Source organism: Mytilus trossulus, chromosome 11 (genome assembly GCF_036588685.1).
Source record: "Mytilus trossulus isolate FHL-02 chromosome 11, PNRI_Mtr1.1.1.hap1, whole genome shotgun sequence".
Taxonomy (NCBI): Eukaryota; Metazoa; Mollusca; class Bivalvia; order Mytilida; family Mytilidae; genus Mytilus; species Mytilus trossulus.
The window spans coordinates 69215774-69237698 of NC_086383.1; the positions used below are offsets into that span (position 1 = coordinate 69215774).

The following is a 21925-nucleotide window of genomic DNA, read 5'->3' on the forward strand; positions in this document are numbered from 1 at the left end:
GAAAATTTTACTTAGCCATGGTTTTTTGACCCCCTGCGGTATATTGAACCCCCTTCTATAGACCTTGATTTTCAAAAATTCAAGCTATTCTAACTCCTTAACATAGTAATAATACTTCAATAAGTTGTTTTTATGTATATTACATGCTGGAAAAGATATTTTGAAGAAAAAATATTTTCATGGTATTTTGACCCACCTACCATGGTATATTGAACCCCCTACTATAGACCTTGAATTTCAAAAACCCAAGCTATTCTAACTCCTTAACATAATTATAATACTTCAATAAGTAGTTTTTATGTATTTAACAAACAAGCAAAGATATTTTGAAAATTTTACTTAGCCATGGTATTTGGACCCCCCTGCAGTATATTGAACCCCCTTCTATAGACCTTGATTTTCAAAAATTCAAGCTATTCTAACTCCTTAACTTAGTAATAATACTTCAATAAGTTGTTTGTATGTATATAACATGCTGGAAAAGATATTTTGAAAATTTTACTTAGCCATGGTATTTTGCCCCCCCCCTGCCGTATATTGAACCCCCTACCATAGACATTCAATTTCAAAAATTCCAGCTATTCTTAATCCTTAACATAGTAAAAATACTCCAATAAGTAGTTTGTATGCATTTAACATGCTGGAAAAGATATCTTAAAGAAAAAAAAATTTCATGGTATTTTGACACCCTATAGAAGGGGGTTCAATATACCGCAGGGGGTCAAAATACCATGGCTAAGTAAAATTTTCAAAATATCTTTTCCAGCATGTTGAATACATACATACCATGGTATATTGAACCCCCTACTATAGACCTTGAATTTCAAAAACCCAAGCTATTCTAACTCCTTAACATAATTATAATACTCCAATAAGTAGTTTGTATGTATTTAACAAATTGGCAAAGATATTTTGAAAATTTTACGTAGCCATGGTATTTTGACCCCCTGCGGTATATTGAACCCCCTTCTATAGACCTTGATTTTCAAAAATCCAAGTTTTTCTAACTCCTTAAGGAGGTAGACCTTGGTTCAGGGAGATAACTCTTTAAATCAGTTATGCGTTTGTAAAAGTCAGGTGTCATCAATGTATTTTAAGCCTTTGCATGAAACAGATTGGAAATAATCTATGTAACCTAGAAGCTTAGAATGTATTTATGAAAATGGTTGACACAAACGTACTGATGATTTTAAGAGTTATGTCCCTTAACCTAGGTCTACCTCCTTAACATAGTTTTAATACTCCAATAAGTAGTTTGTTTGTATTTAACATGCTGGAAAAGCTATTTTGAAAATTTTACTTAGCCATGTTATTGTACCATGGTATATTGAACCCCCTACTATACATCTAAAGACCTTTCATGTTAAAATATCTTGCTACTGTAACTCCATAACATATTTGTTATACTCCAATCAGTAGTTTGTATTTATTTTATTAGTTTGAAAAGATGTTTTGAACATTTTACTTTTTAAAATCAAGTGAGCCATGGTAATTTGACCCCCTCCCCCTTTTTTACCATGGAGAATTAAAACTTAAAAGTCTTATTACCATTCTATATAAATATTTTAAATTTCAAAGAATTATAGTGTCCAAGCTACATGGTCTAGTTTCAATGCTTTAAGAAGTTTTTTTAATGAAATTTTGTTGGTTAAGACTTCAGAGCACTTATACCAAGCAAATATTTTTCTTTTAACCAATCATTGAAAATTTACCTCCCCTTCTTGTATAAATGATTTTTAATATTTGATTAGCTTTTATATAATGTTAAATGTTTTATTAATCATCTGAAATGAAAAAAACAGGGGGGTTCAATTTACCATGGGGGTTCAATTTTTCATACAGGGGGGTTCAATTTACCATGGGGGGGGTTCAATTTACCATAGCGGTATTTTGACCCCGGGGTAATTTTACCATGGGGTTCAAAATACCATATGACAGCGGATCCAGCCATTTCAAAAAGGGGGTCCCAACCCAGAAAGGGGGTTCCGACCACATGTCCCTATTCAAATGCATTGATCGTCCAAAAAAAGGGGGGGATCCGCCACTGAATCATTACAGTAAACATTTATCGCTTTCTCGATAAACAAAGAGCTTCGATTCTTTTGTTCTATTTTAAAAGTGTTTCCGCCTGCATATATCAAGACAAACTAATTCCTCTGGAACCATACACATGGGCTTGATTACCAAATATTCGTATGTATTATAAATGTTTTTAATGCTCCATTTATTGGCATTTTGTTTTTCTGGTCTGTGCGTACGTTCGTCTGTTCGTCCGTTTGTTTGTCCGTTTGTCCAGCTTCAAGTTAAATAAAATTGAAACTTAGTACACATTTTCCCTATGGTATGATCTTTTTAATTCTAATGCCAAATTACAGTTTTATCCCAGTCCACTAAACATAGAAAATGACAGTGTAGGTGCATGAGGCATCCGTGTATTAATGACACATTTATGTTTCTTAAAATTTTCGTCGTATCGCTGTCAATTTGTGTTAAAATTAAAAATAACTTCGTTATCAATAAATATTTCATTTGTTTACGAGAAATATGCAATTTATTATCATTGTCATCAATCCAAAATACAGCCAATTATATTATAGTTTAAAAAAAGAATTTATGAAACATATTTATATCCGCTAACCGAGCCCCTATTGAGATCGACAAACTCAACAAAAAAGCTTTGAATACAATACGGATATTTCTTAGAATTGATGGTCATCCTATAAAATTTACGGTCGTCCTATATAAATTACAGTCAGTCTTTACAAATTACGGTCATCCTTTAAAGGTTACGGTCATCTTTTTACCAATCACGGTCATCCTTGTTTTATGTTACGGTCATCTTAACGAATTTTTCAAATCGAATTTTCCGTTTCATGCACATTTCTCGGAAGTAATAAGGGATTTCCGAGTGATTCTTTTATAAATTTACATCCTTTCAATGTATGATTTGTAAAGAAAATGATATAGAAACACTTTAACAGACAATACAGAAACTGACCTAATTTTTCATCTGACATCTTGGGATGACCGTGAATGCAGTTACGGTCATCAGCTTTACCCCAGTGTACTATTATAGATAGAGATAAACTGTAAACAGCAATAATGTTCAGCAAAGTAAGATCTAATAGTAAGTCAACATGACCAAAATGGTCAGTTGACCCCTTATGGAGTAATTGCCCTTTATAGTCAATTTTAACAATTTTCATTAATTTGGTAATTTTTTGTAAATGTTTTCCTCTGTATCTAAAGGGCCAAGTCTATATAGATAGAGGAAATTGTAAGTAGCAAGAATTTTCAGTAAAGTAAGATCTACAAACACATCACCATCACCAAAACACAATTTTTTCATGAATCCATCTGTGTCCTTTGTTTAATATGCACATAGACCAAGGTGAGCGACACAGGCTCTTTAGATCCTCCAGTTTTTTTTAGATATCTGGTATATAGTTAAACCATGACAAATTACTTATCTAGTTCATATTTTGTTCCTGTCTCATGATTTTGTGCAACTTATGGTCCTTTGACTTAGAAAATTCATGCAAGTAATCAGTTTTCCACTTTTATTTTCGTCATGCTTGAAGATATTGATATGATATCTGGTATATAGTTTAACCATGACAAATTACATATCAACTTTAGATTTTGTTCCGGTCTCATGATTTTGTGCAAAGTTATGGTCCTTTGACCGGCAAGTAATCATCTTTTTTCGCATTTATTTTTATCTTGCTTGAAGATCATGAAGATATATGGATTCATATTTATATTCATATATAGTTCCACCATGACAAATTACAGATCCAGTTCAGATTTGGTTCCAGTCTGATGATTTTGTGCAGAGTTTTGTTCCTTGGACTTCGAAAAATTCATGCAAATAATCAGTTTTCCATACTTTATATGGCCGCAAAAAAATTTGCGTCGTATAATGCTATGGTGTCTTCGTCGGCGTTTTCCGAAGACACATTTGGTTTCCAGACAATAACTTTAGTTTCAGTGAATGGATCTCTTAGAAATTTCACCAGAAGGTTCAATACAACAAAATGAAAGTTTTTGGGGGTTATGGTACCAACAGTTTAGGAACAAGGGGCTAAAAAGGGACCAAAAACTAGCATTTCTGTTGTTTCTGGACAATAACTTTTGTGTTAGTGTATAGATCTCTTAGAAAATGTACCACAAGGTTCCATATCACAAAGGGAAGGCTGGGATTGAGTTTGGGGGTAATTGCTTCAAAGGTTCAGGAATTAAGGGCAAAAAAGGGGTCACAGAAAAGTATTTTTCTTGTTTCTAGACAGTATAGATCTTTCTAAAATTGCACTACAAGGTTCCATACCACAAAGGGAAAGCTGGGATTAATTTCGGTTCAGGGTAATTACTCCAAGAGGGAAGGGGTTCAAAAAGTTTGGGGGGATTTTTTTTTCCAATTTTTTGGGGCGTTCATATTTTTTTTCTTCAAAATTTTTGAATTCAAATGATTGCACAGTATTGTGCAATAGCAAGAAATCTTCCATTGCACAGTATTGTGCAAAAGCAAGAAATCTTCAATTGCACAGTATTGCGCAATAGCAAGAAATCTTCAATTGCACAGTATGCGCAATAGCAGGAAATCTTCAATTGCACAGTATTGCATAATTGCAAGAAATCTTCTATTGCACAGTATTGCACAATAGCAAGAAATCTTAAATTGCACAGTATAATATTGCGCAATAGCAAGAACTCTTCAATTGAAAATAAATACAAATCTTTTAACCAATTTCAATGGGATTAATTTAAAGTCATTTATTTTTGGGGATTCTAACCTTGTAATACTTTTAAGCTCACCTGGCCCTTAGTGTGCTTTTCTCATCACTTGGCGTCAGTCGTCCGTTGTTAAATTTTACAAAAATCTTCTCCTCTGAAACTACTGGGCCAAATTTAACCAAACTTGGCCACAATCATCATTGGGGTATCTAGTTTAAAAATGTGTTCGTTGACCCGGCATACCAACCAAGATTGCCGCCATGGCTAAAATTAGAACATAGATGTACTTTTTGGCTTATATTTGTGAAACCAAAGCATTTAGGGTAAATCTGACATGGGATAAAAATGTTTATCAGGTCAAGATCTATCTCTCCTGAAATTTTCAGATGAATGCGAACACCCATTGTTGGGTTGCTGCCCCTGAATTGGTAATTTTAAGGAATTTTTTACGTTTTTGGTTATTATCTTGAATATCATTATAGATAGAGATAAACTGTAAACAGCAATAATGTTCAGCAAAGTAAGATCTACAAATAAGTCAACATGACCAACCCTTAAGGAGTTATTGCCTTTTATAGTCAATTTTTTACAATTTTTGTAATCTTTTACATAAATCTTCTCCTCTGAAACTACCAAGACAAATAACCAAACTTGTCCACAATCATCATTAGGATATCTAGTTTTAAAAATGTGTACAATGACCAGGCCCTTGAACCAAGATGGCCGACATGGCTTAAAATAGTACATAGGGTAAAATGCATTAATTGTCTTTATCCTTGAAACCACAATAGGTGGAGAAAATCTGTCGGGGGCAAAATGTTGATGGTCAAGATCTACCTACCTCCTATTTTCACCAAATAATCTTGTTGCATAGCATCCAACACTGAGCTTGTGAGGTGCATTTGACTCCAATCTTAATTGACCTGCCGAAGTTCATGGTTTGCTTAGGATACTCAGGCTTCCTCCACCAATAAAAACTGATTTTCACAATATAGCCAATAATACTGAAATAGCATTAAACACCAGCAATTACTTGATCATTGAATTAAGTAATCAATCCAATTAATTATTTAGTGTTAGCAAAAATGCCAATGTGAGCGATACAAGTTTGTTTGAGCCTCTTGTTTGTTTTTCATTTCTGCTTTTTATCTTTAAAACTATTAAACTTGGTCAAGGCAAAATAATCAGTAAGACAGGTTTTGGTCCATGGTTTCCATTCAACACAAATACTCTTGCTGCATTGTATAATTTTTTGGGGGACAGATAAGCCAGGTGTTATCCACCATTTTCTTAGGTAAGAAAATGCCTGTACCAAGTCAGGAATATGACAGTTTACACACATCATATATCGATTTTAATGCTGCTGGGTATGTGGAGGAGGCATTAAGTTTTACCATTGTAAGACTGTATGTCTATTCATACGTCTGTCTGTACGTCCCAAAATTAGTTTCTCTCTCTTACTTTTGTTTGCTTCAACGAAATGTTATGAGGTTTATAGACAATGCTTATTTCCACCAAACACAGATCAAGTTTCAATTTGGATGGGGTCACTTTAATATATCGTTCTCGAGTTATGTCCCTTTATCAGTGGACAAATTTTCAAATTTGCTGTTTCTTTAATCTAACTTTATTTTGCTTCAACTGAATGTTATAGAACTTATACACAATGCTTATTACCACCACGCACAGATCAAGGTTTATAGCTTGTTGTTCGGTGTGAGCCAAGGCTCCGTGTTGAAGGCCGTACTTTAACCTATAATGGTTTAATTTTTGAATTGTTGTTTGGATGGAGAGTTGTCTCATTGGCACTCACACCACATCTTCCTATATCTATGAATAATGGTAGAGTCACTTTTGCATTTCTTGAGTTATGTCCCTTTGTAAATTTAAAAATTACGGATATTTGTATATTTAAAAGCAGGGAAATCTCTCCCATCGTCACATTTATATTTATAAGCATTGGTAGCTGTACTTTAGGGAACCATATATGTCTGTACTACATTTTGTAAACTAATCATCATCCTTAAACTAAACCTAACATAAACACTAGCCCTATTCCAAACCTACTGAAACCCTAACCTAACCCTGAAACCAAATCTGAATCTTTTTCCTACGTTCAGGGTCCCAAAAAGTTAAAGAAGGCTGTTTGAGTAATTGAAATCATAAATCTGTTAGCAATGATTATAGCACACTTCCGTTTAGGTAAACCATAATAGATATATGATATAACAGAGGTAGACTAGGGTCGGTGGTTCTTTTAGGGTGCTCCTGCCTTCTCCACCACTTAATACTGACTACCACGAATTAGCAAAGTAGTGTTGAAAGTTGAGTTAAACATTAATCAATGACAAGGGCAGAAAAAAATATTGCATTAAATTCCTACCAAAAAAGAGTGATATTCAATAATTCTAGTAAAACAGTTGTAGGAATCCACCCGGAAAATAGCCCATATATTTAAATTAGCAGAAATTTCTCAGTAGGAATATTGTTTATTCCTACCAGGAATATTCAAATTAGCAGGAATAATTTGGGGGAAAATAAAATTCCTACTTGAAAACCTGGTAGGAATTTTTCCAAATTCCACATTGAAAAAAATATTTTCTAGTAGCATTAGTACTGTAGGAATCTAAAAATATACAAAATGTAAGTGTATATTCACAAATAGACAACTGGGTCAATCATTTAAGTTTGAATCTCAACAACAAAGAACAAAGGAAATGCATGAAATGGATTCATTTAAAAAATAGTTGACTTTTGAAATGTATGAGGAAACTGTGATATATCCAAGCTAGAAATTGTGCTATATATGTTGATGGTCAAAAATGTTGATTAGCAATGATTAGATGAAATTAAAGAGAGTAATGAACAAATAATGAGTAAAATTGTGCACTATTGTCGAATTAACTGATTACTAAATATATTGGCAAATAGATACAAAATTTTATCTTAAAAGTATAAAAATTACCTTCAATCTACATGAGCCATATTTTCTCATATTTCAATAATGTAGTTGTTTGACCCTTGCAGCAGTGTTTCAACACATCTTGTCATTCTTCTACCCTCCAACTTTTGAATTTGTGAACTGGAACTTGGTTGCATTCAACACAGCAAAATGTGTGTCATTTGCAAACAGGAATCCAGTTTTAAGATAATTAAAAAGATTCCACGTAGAAAGATTTTCTAGTAGGAATAAATTAATTCTGGGAGGAATCTTGTAGTAGGAAAATGAATAATCTAATATTTTTTTCTGTCCAAATTCCCACTTAAGATTTTCAAAACAGAAAAAAAATCCATACAGACTTTTAAAATTCCTGCTAGATGGTAGAATTTTGCTAGTGAAAAAATAAAAAATCCAGTCAGAATTTTGTTAATTTTCCCTGTCCGCCTAGCTACTTTCTATATAGAATCTTTGATTATAGGTAGATTCCTACTACATTCCTACTAGTTTCTAGATGGAATCCTTCTACTTATGTTGTACGGGATTTTAAATCAAACTGTCAGATGACTCCTTTTACGCATTATTGCCCATAATCATGATAATTGACAATTTATCAATTTTTGATTTTTTTGCGAAGTTTCCCTTTAACAATTTTGGTTGATTTTGGGTATCATCTTGTCTATATTGTCATTTGTCTCCTTATAAGATTGTTAAACTTGAAAGACAATTGTTGCCCCTTATTTGTGTTTTTTATACAAAAGCTATAGTAGACAAGAGAGTTACTCTTCAGACAAAAATCATCAAAAGGACAAGATATACACGAGATACAAATAACATGAATAAGTTAGGGAAACAACATTTTTAAGAGAAACTATAAATAACAAAAAATGGTCAACATCTCTAAATATAATAATGACATCTTTCAGGATAGGCATGATAGGTATGAGAAGAAACCGGGACAGAGAGGACTTGCCCTGATTGTTAACTTCATGTTCCATGGTGAGACATCTGAGAGAAAAGGTAATTTAAAATCAAAATTTATTCATTGGATCATGTTCCAGTCAGTAATAAGTCAAATTGATGGAATAAAATAAAACATAAGAATGATCAAATTTGTTCTTTGACAACATGGACAATATGAATTTTGATTTCTCATATTTATGTTCTAAGAAAAGGAGTTCAGGTTGCATTCATTATGGTCTGAAAGACAGAAAAATTCATCAGGGTTTCGCGGAACCCAGTGTCTCGCCGACTTTATCTGTTTATAAATCTAATAAAATTTTAAATGTTTTAAAAACTTTTACTGCAGACTGTATGCAATGTTAACTGGAATAAAAACTTAGTCCATTAGTAAGTAATATACGAAAAAAAAAGGAATTAAACTTCCTTCCAGATATTAGCTTTTGATCATAAACAAGCTACTGTCCAAGTTTAAGAAAGTTGTTGAATTTTTTCAAATTTTAACCACAGTGAATATTAAGTGAACTGGCAGAAAAACTAAGTCCATTTATAAGTAAAATACGGATAAACAGGATTTTTTTTTGCAAGCTCCTGTCCAAGTTTGGTAGAAATACATTATAGTTTAAGAAAATTATTAAAATTTCCATTTCTATTTCTATATATATATTATGTTTATATTGCTTATATGACCATTTGAGGTCTTCGGAGGTCAACTCGATAGTTAATTAGATGACGTTAAGACTTAAATACACACGAAAAGAAGCTACATACCAAATAAAGTTATACTATTACTCATAATAAGACAGAAATAAACATTACAAAAAACTTTTTTTCAAGTAGTCTCTGAACCATGAAAATTAGGTCAAGGACACTGGACATGTGACAGTCGGAAACTTCATAACACAAAATATGAAGCATCCAGGTATTCCACCTTCTAAAATATAAAGCTTTTAAGAAGTTAGTTAAGGCCGCCACCGCCGGATCACTGGGTATGTGCGTACCTTGCAAGGTCCTCATGCCCGTCACACAATTTTCACTTGACCTCGACTTCATTTCATGGATCAGTGGACAAGGTTTGGTGGTCAAGTCCATATCTCAGATACTATAAGCAATAGTCTTGTATATTTGGTGTATGGAAGGGTTGTAAGGTGTAAATGTCCAACTGGCAGGTTTCATCTGACCTTGACCTCATTTTCATGGTTCAGTGGTTATAGTTAAGTTTTTGTGTTTTGGTCTATTTTTCTTATACTGTATGCAATAGGTATACTATATTTGGTGTATGGAATGATAGTAAGGTGTACATGTCCAAATGTCAGGTGTCTTCTTACCTTGACCTCATATTCATGGTTCAGTGGTCAAGGTTAAGTTTTTGAGTTTTGGTCTTTTTTCTAATACTATATGCAATAGGTCAACTATATTTGGTGTATGGAAATATTTCATGATGTACATGTCAGTCTCACAGGTTTCATTTAACCTTGACCTCATTTTCACAGTCCATTACTCAGTGTTCAGTTTTTTGTTTTGGTCCGTTTTTTCTTAAACTATAAGCAATTGGTCAACTATAGTTGTAGTATGGAAGGATTGTAAGCTGTATATGTCTGTCTGGCAGGTATCATCTGATCTTGACCTCATTTTGGTGGTTCATTAGTCAATGTTAAGTTTTCAGGGTTCAGTTTGTTTCTTAGATTCTATAAGCAATAGGTCAACTATATGTAATGCATAGATTGATTGAAAGTTGTACATGTCTGCTTTGCATGGTTCTTCTGACCTTGACCTCATTTTATTGTTCATTGGTCAACCATGGTTTAGTGATGGTTAAGTCTTTCTTAGAAACTATAAGCAATAGGTCAACTATATTTAGTGTATTGAATGACTGTAAAGTGTACATGTATTCCTCTTTTGGTTTATCTGACTTTGACCTCATTTTCTTGGATAATGTTAAGTTTATGTGATAGTTGTAGTAAAGCTTTATATTTAGGACTACCAACATTGACCAGCATAATATGGTTAGTAAAGAAGGCGAAACATTTCAGCATGTCCACTCTTGTTAAATTATTTAAGTACTTAGACACTATGCTATATCAAATATTTAATCAGAATCTAAATTTAGAAATGTACTGCGCAATTAATCAAAATTTTAAGTTGAGTCATAGATGAAAATATTAAACAGCATCACATCTAATTTAAGAGAAGAAATTATCTATAGATATACATGTAGTTTGAAATTTACTCTCCATTATGAGATATTTTGAATAATATCTAACATCTTAAAAACCGTTTAATAGAGATTGCATTATAAAAAGAATGAAGGAAAGTTTATAATGAAATCCCGATCATTATTCGATAGTTTAAAATTAATTACAGATAAATTTTATAGATATTTATGCCCCCGCCGTAGCATTAAGTTTTACTCTTGTCCGTTTTTACGTCCTTACGTCCCAAAATTGGTTTCTGTTGTCAAACTATAGTTTGCCCCATCCAAATGTTATACACAATACTTTAATATTACTTCAAAACACAGATCAGGTTTAAATTTGCGTGGCATCACCTTTACTTTCTAGAGTTATGCCCCTTTACAAATGGATTTTTTTTTTCCGTTCTCTTACTTTAGTATGCCTCAACAAACTTCTGAAACTTATACACAATGCTAATTACCATAAAACTCAGATCTAGTAAGAATTTGGGCTGAGGCACCTTTAACTTTCTTGAGTCATGTTCAATTATAATGATGTATGCAATCATCTGTGTCTAATGAACACATTCCCAATTTATTGAACATTGTCTTAATGACAAATGGAGGACATATAAATACCAGGAGTCCGTTTGTTTTTCCGTCCGGTCTTGTTAGCGCTCTCACATGTACAAATCTGGCCAGATTTTTATAATTATAATGGAAATCACATTGCATTAATGTTCTGAAGTCTTCATTTCTCTAAGATATTGATAAAAAGTTTTAAAGAACAAAACAAAAGTTATTGCCCTTGTACCTTGGATAGATAAAATATGTGCAACGTGGGGGATATTGGAACTCTGATCTTTTATTTTCTTCTTTTATTTTTTGTACATTGTTTGTAGAATTTTGTGGTAGGTTTGTTTAATATTTTGTATAAACTAATTCAAATGCTATATATAATTATATAAATATTGTTTTTTTTTTATGAAGCAAAATCCATTCAAAACGCTTATATTGTCTATTTATAATCATGTATTTAAATTTTTGATTTTGGGCCCAGTTTTCAATTTGGTTCAAATTGGGGTCCAAATTTAAATTTTGTTTGATTTCAACATAAATTAAATATATAGGGTTTTTTTGAAAAGCTGAATCTAATGAAATTGAGAATGGAAATGGGGAATGTGTCAAAGAAACAATAACCCGACCAAACAGCAGAAAACAGCCGACGGCCACCAATGGGTCTTCAATACAGCGAGAAAATCCCGAACCCTAGACGGGCTCCAGCTGACCCCTAAAAAAATATGTGTACTAGTTCAATGAAAATAAACATGATAAACTCTAAAACATATAAATGAACTAAAATTAAAAAAACATACAAGACTAACAAAGGCCAGAGGCTCCTGACTTGGGACAGGCACAAAAATATGGCGGTGTTAAATATGTTTTGTGGGATCTCAACCCTCCCCTTATACCTCAAGCCAATGTCGAATAAACAACCACACAGAAATATGCACAGTAAAACTTAGTTTAAAAGAAGTCTGAGTCCGATGTCAGAATTGGAAACTTAAGAAACTAAGCAAAATAACAATGATACATAAATTAACAAGGGACTACTAGCAGTTACTGACATGCCAGCTCCAGACCTTGATTAAACTGATTGAAAGATTATGTCTTCATCATATGAAAATCAAGCACAATCCCTACCGTTAGGGGTTTAGTATTATACCATCATAAAATATATGAGAAGAACATAACCCGTATCATGCCAACAACTGGTTTTAGAATAAATGTGTTTATTTCCGATGCAAAGACCCTATGAGTAAATCAATATTAATTCCAAAATATGCCATCTTTAATGACCTGACAACAGTATCATAACTATATCCCGTCTAAATAAGTCTGTTTAAAGGTTTGGTTAACTTTTGAGGTGAATGTCGACATTTTTGTGCTTTGTATAGAATACTACCATAAAAAATGGATGTGAAATACCTGAAAGTATAAGGTGTCTGCATGTTGATTTATATTTACAAATGATGTCCCTGTACCGATGATAAAATTTAGTAAATGTTTTGACTAGTTTGTGATATCGAAAACAATGGTGGAATATTTTTTCAGTAATACAGAGATTTATTTCGTTAAAATCAAATACGTTGTTATATTCACGAGCGAAACGAACAAGTTGAGATATATGAACACAAGGACAATGACCTAAAAGTGTTTTAAAAAAGTAAAATCACAAAAATACTGAACTCCAAGGAAAATTCAAAACGGAGAGTCCCTAATCAAATGGCAAAATCAAAGGATAAAACACATCAAATGAATGGACAGCAACTGTCATAATCCTGACTTGGTACAGGCATTTTCAAATGTAGAAAATAGTAGATTGAACCTGGTTTTACAGCGCTAAACCTCTCACTTGTCCGACAGTCTCGTCAAATTTAAAAATATTGATAATGATGCGTGAACAAAACAAATTAAACAGACACAATCGGTAAAAATGTCACAAATAAAGGTAAAAAGTCTAATTCGGTAGGTCACATTCGTGAAAAGGGAACGGGATTGTAGTTACGGCATAAGAAACATATCAGATATCATCTATATAACAGATATTCCATAATGGTGAACCAGCTCGTGATGGCGTCCGTACAATTTACGAAGTGATGATTTCAGCTTCGCAAATCTTCACTAATAAGATTACGAGGCAAAGTGGTGTATAGGGTAGAAATATCAAAACTTGTATTAATTTTTTGATTTTTGGGCCCAGTTTTCAAGTTGGTCTAAATTGGGATCCAAAATTAAACTTTGTTTGATTTTTAAAAAAAATGAATAAATAGGGTTCTATGAATTGCTGACTCTAACCGTGTATTTATATTTTGGATTTTGGGCTCCGTTATCAAATTGGTCCACATTGATGTAATAAGGGTCTTAAAATAAATTTTTGTTTGATTTCCTCAAAAATTGAACTATTGCGGTTCTTTGATATGCTGATTGTAACCGTGTTTTTAGATTTTGGATACTGGACCATAAATGTCCAGTTTCAAATGTTTTACTTCTTTGACCAAATTCATTTTGCACAAACCTATGCTGTGTTAAATATTCAATCACTGTTCAAATTCAGAGCTATTTGAACCTTAAATGTTGTGTCTATACTTGCCCCAACTGTTCAGGGTTCGACATCTGAGGTCGTATCAAGCTGCTCCCAGCGATTATTTTATTATAATGATTGTATTTTTGATGTGCATGACTGTCTTATGGGATTCAACTGATCTTGACCTCAAATTTTTGTTAAATAATCAATATAAATATCCATGATATTTGGTGTTTTTGGTTGGACCATGTGTACTGTGTAACCCAAATGGTTTCGATTTTTATTTTTCCCATACTTCTCTAGCACGCCCAAGAAGTTATTATGCATTTTGATTTCTTTATCATGTTTATCCATTGATATCATGGTCTTTTTGCATTATTAATGTTGATCATGATTTGTAATTTTTTTCAAGGTTCTGATGTGGATTGCAAGAATCTCACACATTTCTTTAAAGAAGAACTAAAGTATCAGGTGGAATGTACAACAAGAGATATGACAAAGTTGGAGTTAATGAAGTATTTCCAAGAAATTGTCAGATTATACTTGGAGGTTAACTCAAAGGATTATCATTCATTTATTTGTGTAATTATGAGTCATGGAAATGAGGTATTTAATTTGAATAATAAATAATTATCTCCATAGCTCCCATTGTACTATTTTGTCTTTTCGATACAGACATGATCCAATCAACGACAAAACAGATGTTTTTTTTCCAAATCTTATTGATAGCAATAATGGATATACGCCAATAAAAGACAGTTATCCATAGTCACAGCAAACCTAAAACAAGAAATGTAGTGCTGGTGTGAGCTTTTCTCCACCATTTTCAATTTTCCAACTGTAAATCTTTCCATTACAGTGTAACCTTATTCCAGCTGCACCAGTACCTGCATATAAATGCACCCAGATGATGCAATAGTTCAGGGCTTTAGATTATCCTGATGAAGTGTTCTGTATATTAAGAACATGTTGTTGAACCAATGATTAATTAAGTCATTACTTTTATAGGTTGACAAACACATGATTTGGTTAGAAGCTATGTCATATATGTGTCGCACTTGTTTAAACACAATCCCGTGAATGTTTTCGTAATGGTGAGATTGCTCATCTGCTGTGCAGCAACTGTCACTATAACTTTAAATTTTTCAACATTCACTACACATATCACGTTACATGTGTACATCAATATATTGCATGCGACGAAGTAGGTCCAAACACACCATCTCACCGGCACTTTTATTTATTTATTTTGTTATGTACTATGGTGAATAACAAGAAGTTTTATGTCTATTTTTACATGCCCTTTTACAGGACGTATTATGGTATACTGTTGTCCGTCTTTCCGTCGTCAACATGTCGGACAATTACTCAAAAACGCTTGAACCAATTTCCATGCAACTTTGGTGATTTGTATATATCTATTGACCTGAGCTCCCTTTCATTTAAAGATTTCAAGTTTCCGAGTTTTGGATTTTTTTTCATTAAAATAAGGGGATTTTCCAGTATTCGGACAATAACTCAAGGACACTTTCACCAATTTGCAAGAAACTTTGGTGAATTGTTTATATCTATTGACATGAGCTCCCTTTCGAGTTTTATAATTTTTAGATTTTACGTTTCCAATTATGGGGGTTATATTCATTAACAAAGAGGGGTTTTCCAGTTATCGGACAATTAAACTCAAAAATGCTTTCTGCAGTTTTCATGAAACTTTGATGAATGGTTTATATCTATTGATGTAAGCTCCCTTGCAATTTTTATAAATTTTAGATTTTACGTTTAAAAAAGGGGTTATTTTCCAGTTTTCGGACAATGCTTTGAGCAGTTATCATGAATCTTTAGTGACTGGTTTATATCTATTAAGATAACCTCCCTTTAGTTTTTCATGAATTTCTGATTTGACATTGAGAAGTTATGTGATTTTATTCTTTGAAAAAGCGATGAGCATATCATGCACTCATGGCGCAGCTGTTTATTATCAATTGTTTACAATATAAGTTCTTGCCACCAATGACTAGCTGATGACCTAATGAATAGCAAATAGAAATGTCATTATATTGTCTCATGATGCTGGATTAGCCAATCAAATGAACACAGTTTTCGTACCACACTCCCCCGTGCAGTGTGATACGAGAAATATCTTTACATACAAGAAATAGATAACAGTCCACAACCATAAGAGTATAAAGAGTTCACAACCATAAGCATATATTATTTTATTATGGTTGACAATGAATATTTTCCGTTAGGAGCAGAATTAGTTGGGATATTGTAAACAATAGTTCATACAAGGAGATATTTACATTTTCACTATTTTTTGTTTTACTGAAATTTTACTTTATATATTTATAGATACACATTCCAATTTCAAAATAAAATATTTCAGGATGGAATTCTTACAACAAATGGATTAATCACAGTGGAAGAAATAAAAAAGCCATTCAAAAACAAAAGTGGGGGCAAATTTAATGGTAAGTTTTAACCTCTATTTACAATGTAATTGAAAATGGTCATTTGCCATCATTCCTGTACATCAATGTGTCACCTAATCCTGGAATTGATTTTTGAAATCATATCACAGTTGATACAAGCTTGTCATATGATGCTTACTTTTGAAAATGTCTTCAACTGTCTGCAGTCTATGAGATACTGAATGTTATCTATCCTATGTTAACTCAATTATATCTGGTGTTGTGATGTCTCAATTGGTTGATATACACCCTTCATATCATTGGCGGAAGTTTCTATGTCCTAACCAATGATTTGTCTCCATCATGTTTATTCATTTTAATTTCTGTTCTGCAGTTATAAATGCATTAGACAGTGTTCCAGATAGGATATCTGTATTATGAACATGTACTTGCATAGTTGACTTTGACAACAGATTTTGCCATAAAGGTCATCATCAAAATTTTGTGAATTTTCTACCTTCCTTATTGCAGTTGTGTGACTTTTCGATTAATATTACAGTGACTTGACTGTTAGTGTTGCTATCCACCAATTGCAACTTATTCAAAATTCTGACCAAATTGCAATTTGTTTTATAAAATCAAACATTTAAACTGGTCAGAAATTTGAACTAACTGCTGTAGAAAACCACAGTCAAGTAGTGGAAGTGCAAGGTGATAAAATAAAACATACTTACAATCCTATAAGACTTTAACTCCACTTTTATGACAAAATCAGTTTGTATAGGTATATTATAGTCATTTCCATGCTGAAGGAACTGTTGTGATTTAGCATTGCTATAAAAATGTCCAAACTAAGCTTTCATATAGTTTTTCTTTCTAAAAGTATTCTATATTTATAAGAATCAGACATTATGTGAATTAAAACATTTCATATTCAGTAAAATATGTGTAAAAATGCAATATGTTTGTAGGAAGTGTCCATGGGGAGATAATCATTTTTTCTTTCAAAAAGTCTTTATTCAAAAGAATAATATTTTAGGTTATCTCCCCATGGAAACTTATCAATAGCATATTGTTATTTCCCACATTTTTTACCGTATATAGGATGTTTTATTTGAAATGATATCTGATTCGTATGAATATAGAATACTTTTAGAATGAAAAACTTTACGAAAGCTTAGCTTGGACATTTTTATAGCAATTCAAAAAAAATAAAAGTACCTTCAGCATGGAAATGACTATAATATACCTATACAAACTAATTTGGTCACAACATCAATAAAGTGGAGTTAAAGTCTTATAGGGTATAGAATAAAGATTATAAAAAAGTCTTATAGGATATAATAAAGATAAAAAAAAAAAGTCTTATAGGATATAATAAAGATAAAAAAAAAAAAGTCTTATAGGATATAATAAAGATAAAAAAGAAGTCTTATAGGATATAATAAAGATAAAAAAAAAGTCTTATAGGATATAATAAAGATAAAAAAAAAAAGTCTTATAGGATTGTAAGTATGTTTTATTTAATCACCTTGCACTTTCACATTTTGGCTGAACAATTTGTTCAATATTCTGAACAGTTGAACAATTTGATTTAAAAAAACAAATTGCAATTTGGTCAAAATTGTGAATGAGTTGCAATTGCTGGATAGCAACACTAACTGTCAAGTCACTGTAAACAAGGTCAAAATTTACAATAAAATCTTATTTACCTGTGCTTCTCAAAATGGTATTCATGAGCAAGTATCGAATGTGGTAAAGATTACATTGAATAAACTAGAAAAACACTCAGACAACAAATGGCAGTTAAGTCTGCCCAAACAATTGTGATCCGAACATTTGACAAATACGACCAAAGTGAACATTTAGATAGAAGTGCAAGCGTGTATTGTATTAAAACTTATTCAATTATTTTCATATGATGTGATTATGTCAATATACTTTAGGAACAATGAAAAAAATTGACAGAGGACGTTTTATTTTCAAACAATCAATTAAAATTTAACAGATAATTATGGTTTAACCTACGTCCTTTCAGACGACCTTTTTAGGTATACATTTAATTTTATTTTTTTGTCAACGTTACTTCCTTAGATACTAAGTATGTTCATCACATTACACATGTTTCATGACAAATAACAACTTTATCAAAGTGTTGTACAAATTGTATCACGAATGGTTACATGTATGAGGAGTAAAACTGGTTGGAATAGTATTACTAGTGACAAGTTTCATTGAAGTATTGTATAATGAATGATCCATCTATGATTAGTAAAACTGGTTGGGATAATGTGAACGACCTTCCATACAACTCAATTTGACAATTAATGTCTCAAGTTATCTTTTGATTTCTGTTTAGGACTTGGTATTTTAAAAGCTTTGGTCTTAGGTGCTTGTTATCTGTATACTTCTTTTTTAATTTCTTTCTGTCTGTTGAATTTTTGCTTTTGTTTGCTGTTCTTCAGATTTACTTCTGGACATAGGTGGTAAAGTATTATTAACTTTTAAATTTAATTTCAGGTAAACCAAAACTATTTCTCATTCAAGCCTGTCGTGGAAAAGAAGAGCAGGAAAAGGTTGTGGTGTCTGATTGTTTTGGAACTAAAATCCATACTGGTCATGTTGGAAGGTATGATGAATTTCCTGGAAACAGGCAAAGAAGAAGTTCTGTTGAGACCTCTGTTTTTAAACCAGGAATTCTAGATCAGCCATCTGCCTCATCAGAAGTTTTCTATACTGATGCACATAGTTATTCTTCAAAAAATGTTCCAACAGATGCTGACATTATAGTAGCATATGCATCAACACCAGGTAAACTATCTTTAATATTTTGTTTATTTTTAAGTTGACTTAATATCTTTTCTATATTTTGATCTAGAGTTATCTGCCCAGTTTGAGCTTCAAGGCTACTATCTGTTGATACAGTGATCTGCTCACTTTTAGTTTCAAGGTTACCATCTGTTGATACAGTGGTCTGCCCACTTTAGCTTCAAGGCTACCATCTGTTGATACAGTGGTCTGCCCACTTTTAACTTCACAATGTTACCATCTGTTGAAAGAGTGATCTGCCCACTTTAACTTGAAGGCTACCATCTGTTGATGGAGTGATCTGCCCACTTTAACTTGAAGGCTACCATCTGTTTATGGAGTGATCTGCCCACTTTAACTTGAAGGCTACCATCTGTTGATGGAGTGATCTGCCCACTTTAACTTGAAGGCTACCATCTGTTGATGGAGTGATCTGCCCACTTTTAACTTGAAGGCTACCATCTGTTGATGGAGTGATCTGCCCACTTTTAACTTCAAGGCTACCATCTGTTGATGGAGTGATCTTCTCACTTTTAGCTTCAAGGCTTCCATCTGTTGATAATGTGATCTGCCCACTTTAACTTGAAGGCTATCATCTGTTGACGGAGTGATCTGCCAAGTTTTAACTTCAAGGCTACTATCTGTTGATAGAGTGGTCTGCCCACTTTTAACTTCAAGGCTTCCATCTGTTGATACAGTGATGTGCCAAGTTTTAGCTTCAAGGCTACCATCTGTTGATGAAGTGATCTGCCAAGTTTTAACTTCAAGGCTACTTTCTGTTAATAGAGTGGTCTTCTCACTTTTAGCTTCAAGGCTACCATCTGTTGATAGAGTGGTTTGCCCACTTTTAGTTTAATGTTACCATCTTTTGATACAGTGATGCCCTCTTTTAGCTTCAAGGCTACCATCTGTTGATAGAATGGTCTGCCCACTTTAACTTCAAGGCTACCATCTGTTGATACAGTGATCTGAACACTTTTAGCTTCAATGCTAACATCTGTTGATACAGTGATCTGCCAATATTAGCTTCTAGGCTACACTCTGTTAATTCAGTGATCTGCTCACTGATAACCTCTAGACTATAAGACTTATGGTGTTTAATTTTAACATTATGTAAGATGCTCTAGCGGAGTTAACAATTTGTCTTATCATTTCATAAAAAGTTAAAAACAGTTTGCAAATGACCGTTGTCTAGGGCATTCTGGGTAAATACCGATTTGTATTACATGTTCATTCTACCCGTTAGCTGGGTATAGACTCTTTTTAACTACTGGACGGTATGAACATAATGATGTTTTCATTGATATATGGACTTTTTGTATCATAGTTTGCAATATTGAAGGTAAAACTTAGTACAAAAACAATCATTTTCCAAAAGTGCAGTGTTTCAATGCTGATCTTTGTCTTTGTTATTCTTCAAGATATTTGTTGATTAGTGCATGCTTTAGGATAATGTCAAACCATTCCTTAGGTTATTGCCAAACGCTCGGAATTATATCAGATCTGAGATATAATACCCACATTGGAAATATTTGTTTTGTGAAATATACTATAAATTTTACAGAGGACATTAAAGGGTGTAATTAAATACACAAATACAAAATGTCTTGAGAGTTAATGTGATTTTTGTCGACCCTGCAACTTTTGTCGCAGAAAGCTCGACATAGGGATAGTGATCTGGCGGCAAGGGTGTTAAATAGCTTCTTAAAAGCTTTATATTTAAAAGGTGGAAGACCTGGATGCTGTATACTTTGTATATTTATGCCTTATGTTACAAAGTTTCCGTCTGTCACATGTATATTGTCCTTGACCTCATTTTCATGGTTCAGTGACTACTTTGAAAAAAGTGAAGATTTCTTGTAATGTTAATTTCTCTTTTATTATGAGTAATAGGATAACTATAGTTGGTATGTTCTTACATTACAAGGTCATCATCTTCGTCAGTAAGTTTTCATTTGACCTTGACCTCATTGCATGGATCAGTGAACAAGGTTAAGTTTTAGTGGTCAAGTCCGTATCTCAGATACTATATGCAGTAGATCTAGTATAGGTGATGTATTGAAGGGTTGTAAGGTGTAAATGTCCAACTGTAAGTGTCATCTCACCTTGACTCCATTTTCATGGTTCAGTGGGATATAGTTAAGTTTTTGTGTTTTGGTCAGGTTTTTCTTATACTGTATGCTATACAATGTATTTGGTGAATGAATTGAGTGTAAGGTATCCAACTACCAGGTGTCATATGACTTTGACCTCATTTTCAGGGTTCATTGGTCACAGGTTAAGTTTTTGTTGAGTTTTGTTCTTTTTTTCTAATACTATATGCAATGCATGAGGCAACTATATTTGGTGTATGGACATTATTTATTATGTACATGTCAGTCTGACAGGTTTTATTCGACCTTGTCCTCATTTTCACATTTCCCAACTTACTGTTGAGCTTTTGTGTTTTGGTCTGGTTTCTTAAACTATATAATAATATAAATAATAATAAACTATAAGCAATAGGTCTAGTATATTTGGTGTAGGGAAGGATTGTAAGCTGTTAATATCTGTCTGGCAGTATCATCTGACCTTGACCTTATTTTGGTGGGGTTCATTGTTCAATGTTAAGTTTTCATGGTTACGTTTGTTTCTTGTATATACCATACGCAATATGTCAACTATATTTAATGCATATATAGAATTGTAAGGTGTACATTTCTGCCTTCCATGGTTCATCTGACTTTGAACTTTTATCATGGTTTATTGGTCAATCATGAATGTTAAGTTTACTTGGTTAAGTCTGTTTCTTAGAAACTATAAGCAATAGGTCA

At 32.7% G+C, this 21925-nt stretch overlaps 1 protein-coding gene across 1 annotated transcript in view; it reads left to right on the plus strand.

Annotated features, from left to right (window-relative positions):
• The window catches only part of LOC134690267 (caspase-3-like), a 34642-nt gene that overhangs the window by 11147 nt on the left and 1570 nt on the right, over positions 1-21925 (plus strand). Inside the window, exons 3-6 of the mRNA XM_063550244.1 lie at positions 8599-8692; positions 14306-14499; positions 16280-16364; positions 18825-19115. Of these exons, the coding sequence (XP_063406314.1) occupies positions 8599-8692; positions 14306-14499; positions 16280-16364; positions 18825-19115 (664 nt within the window). The remainder of the gene's footprint in view (positions 1-8598; positions 8693-14305; positions 14500-16279; positions 16365-18824; positions 19116-21925) is intronic.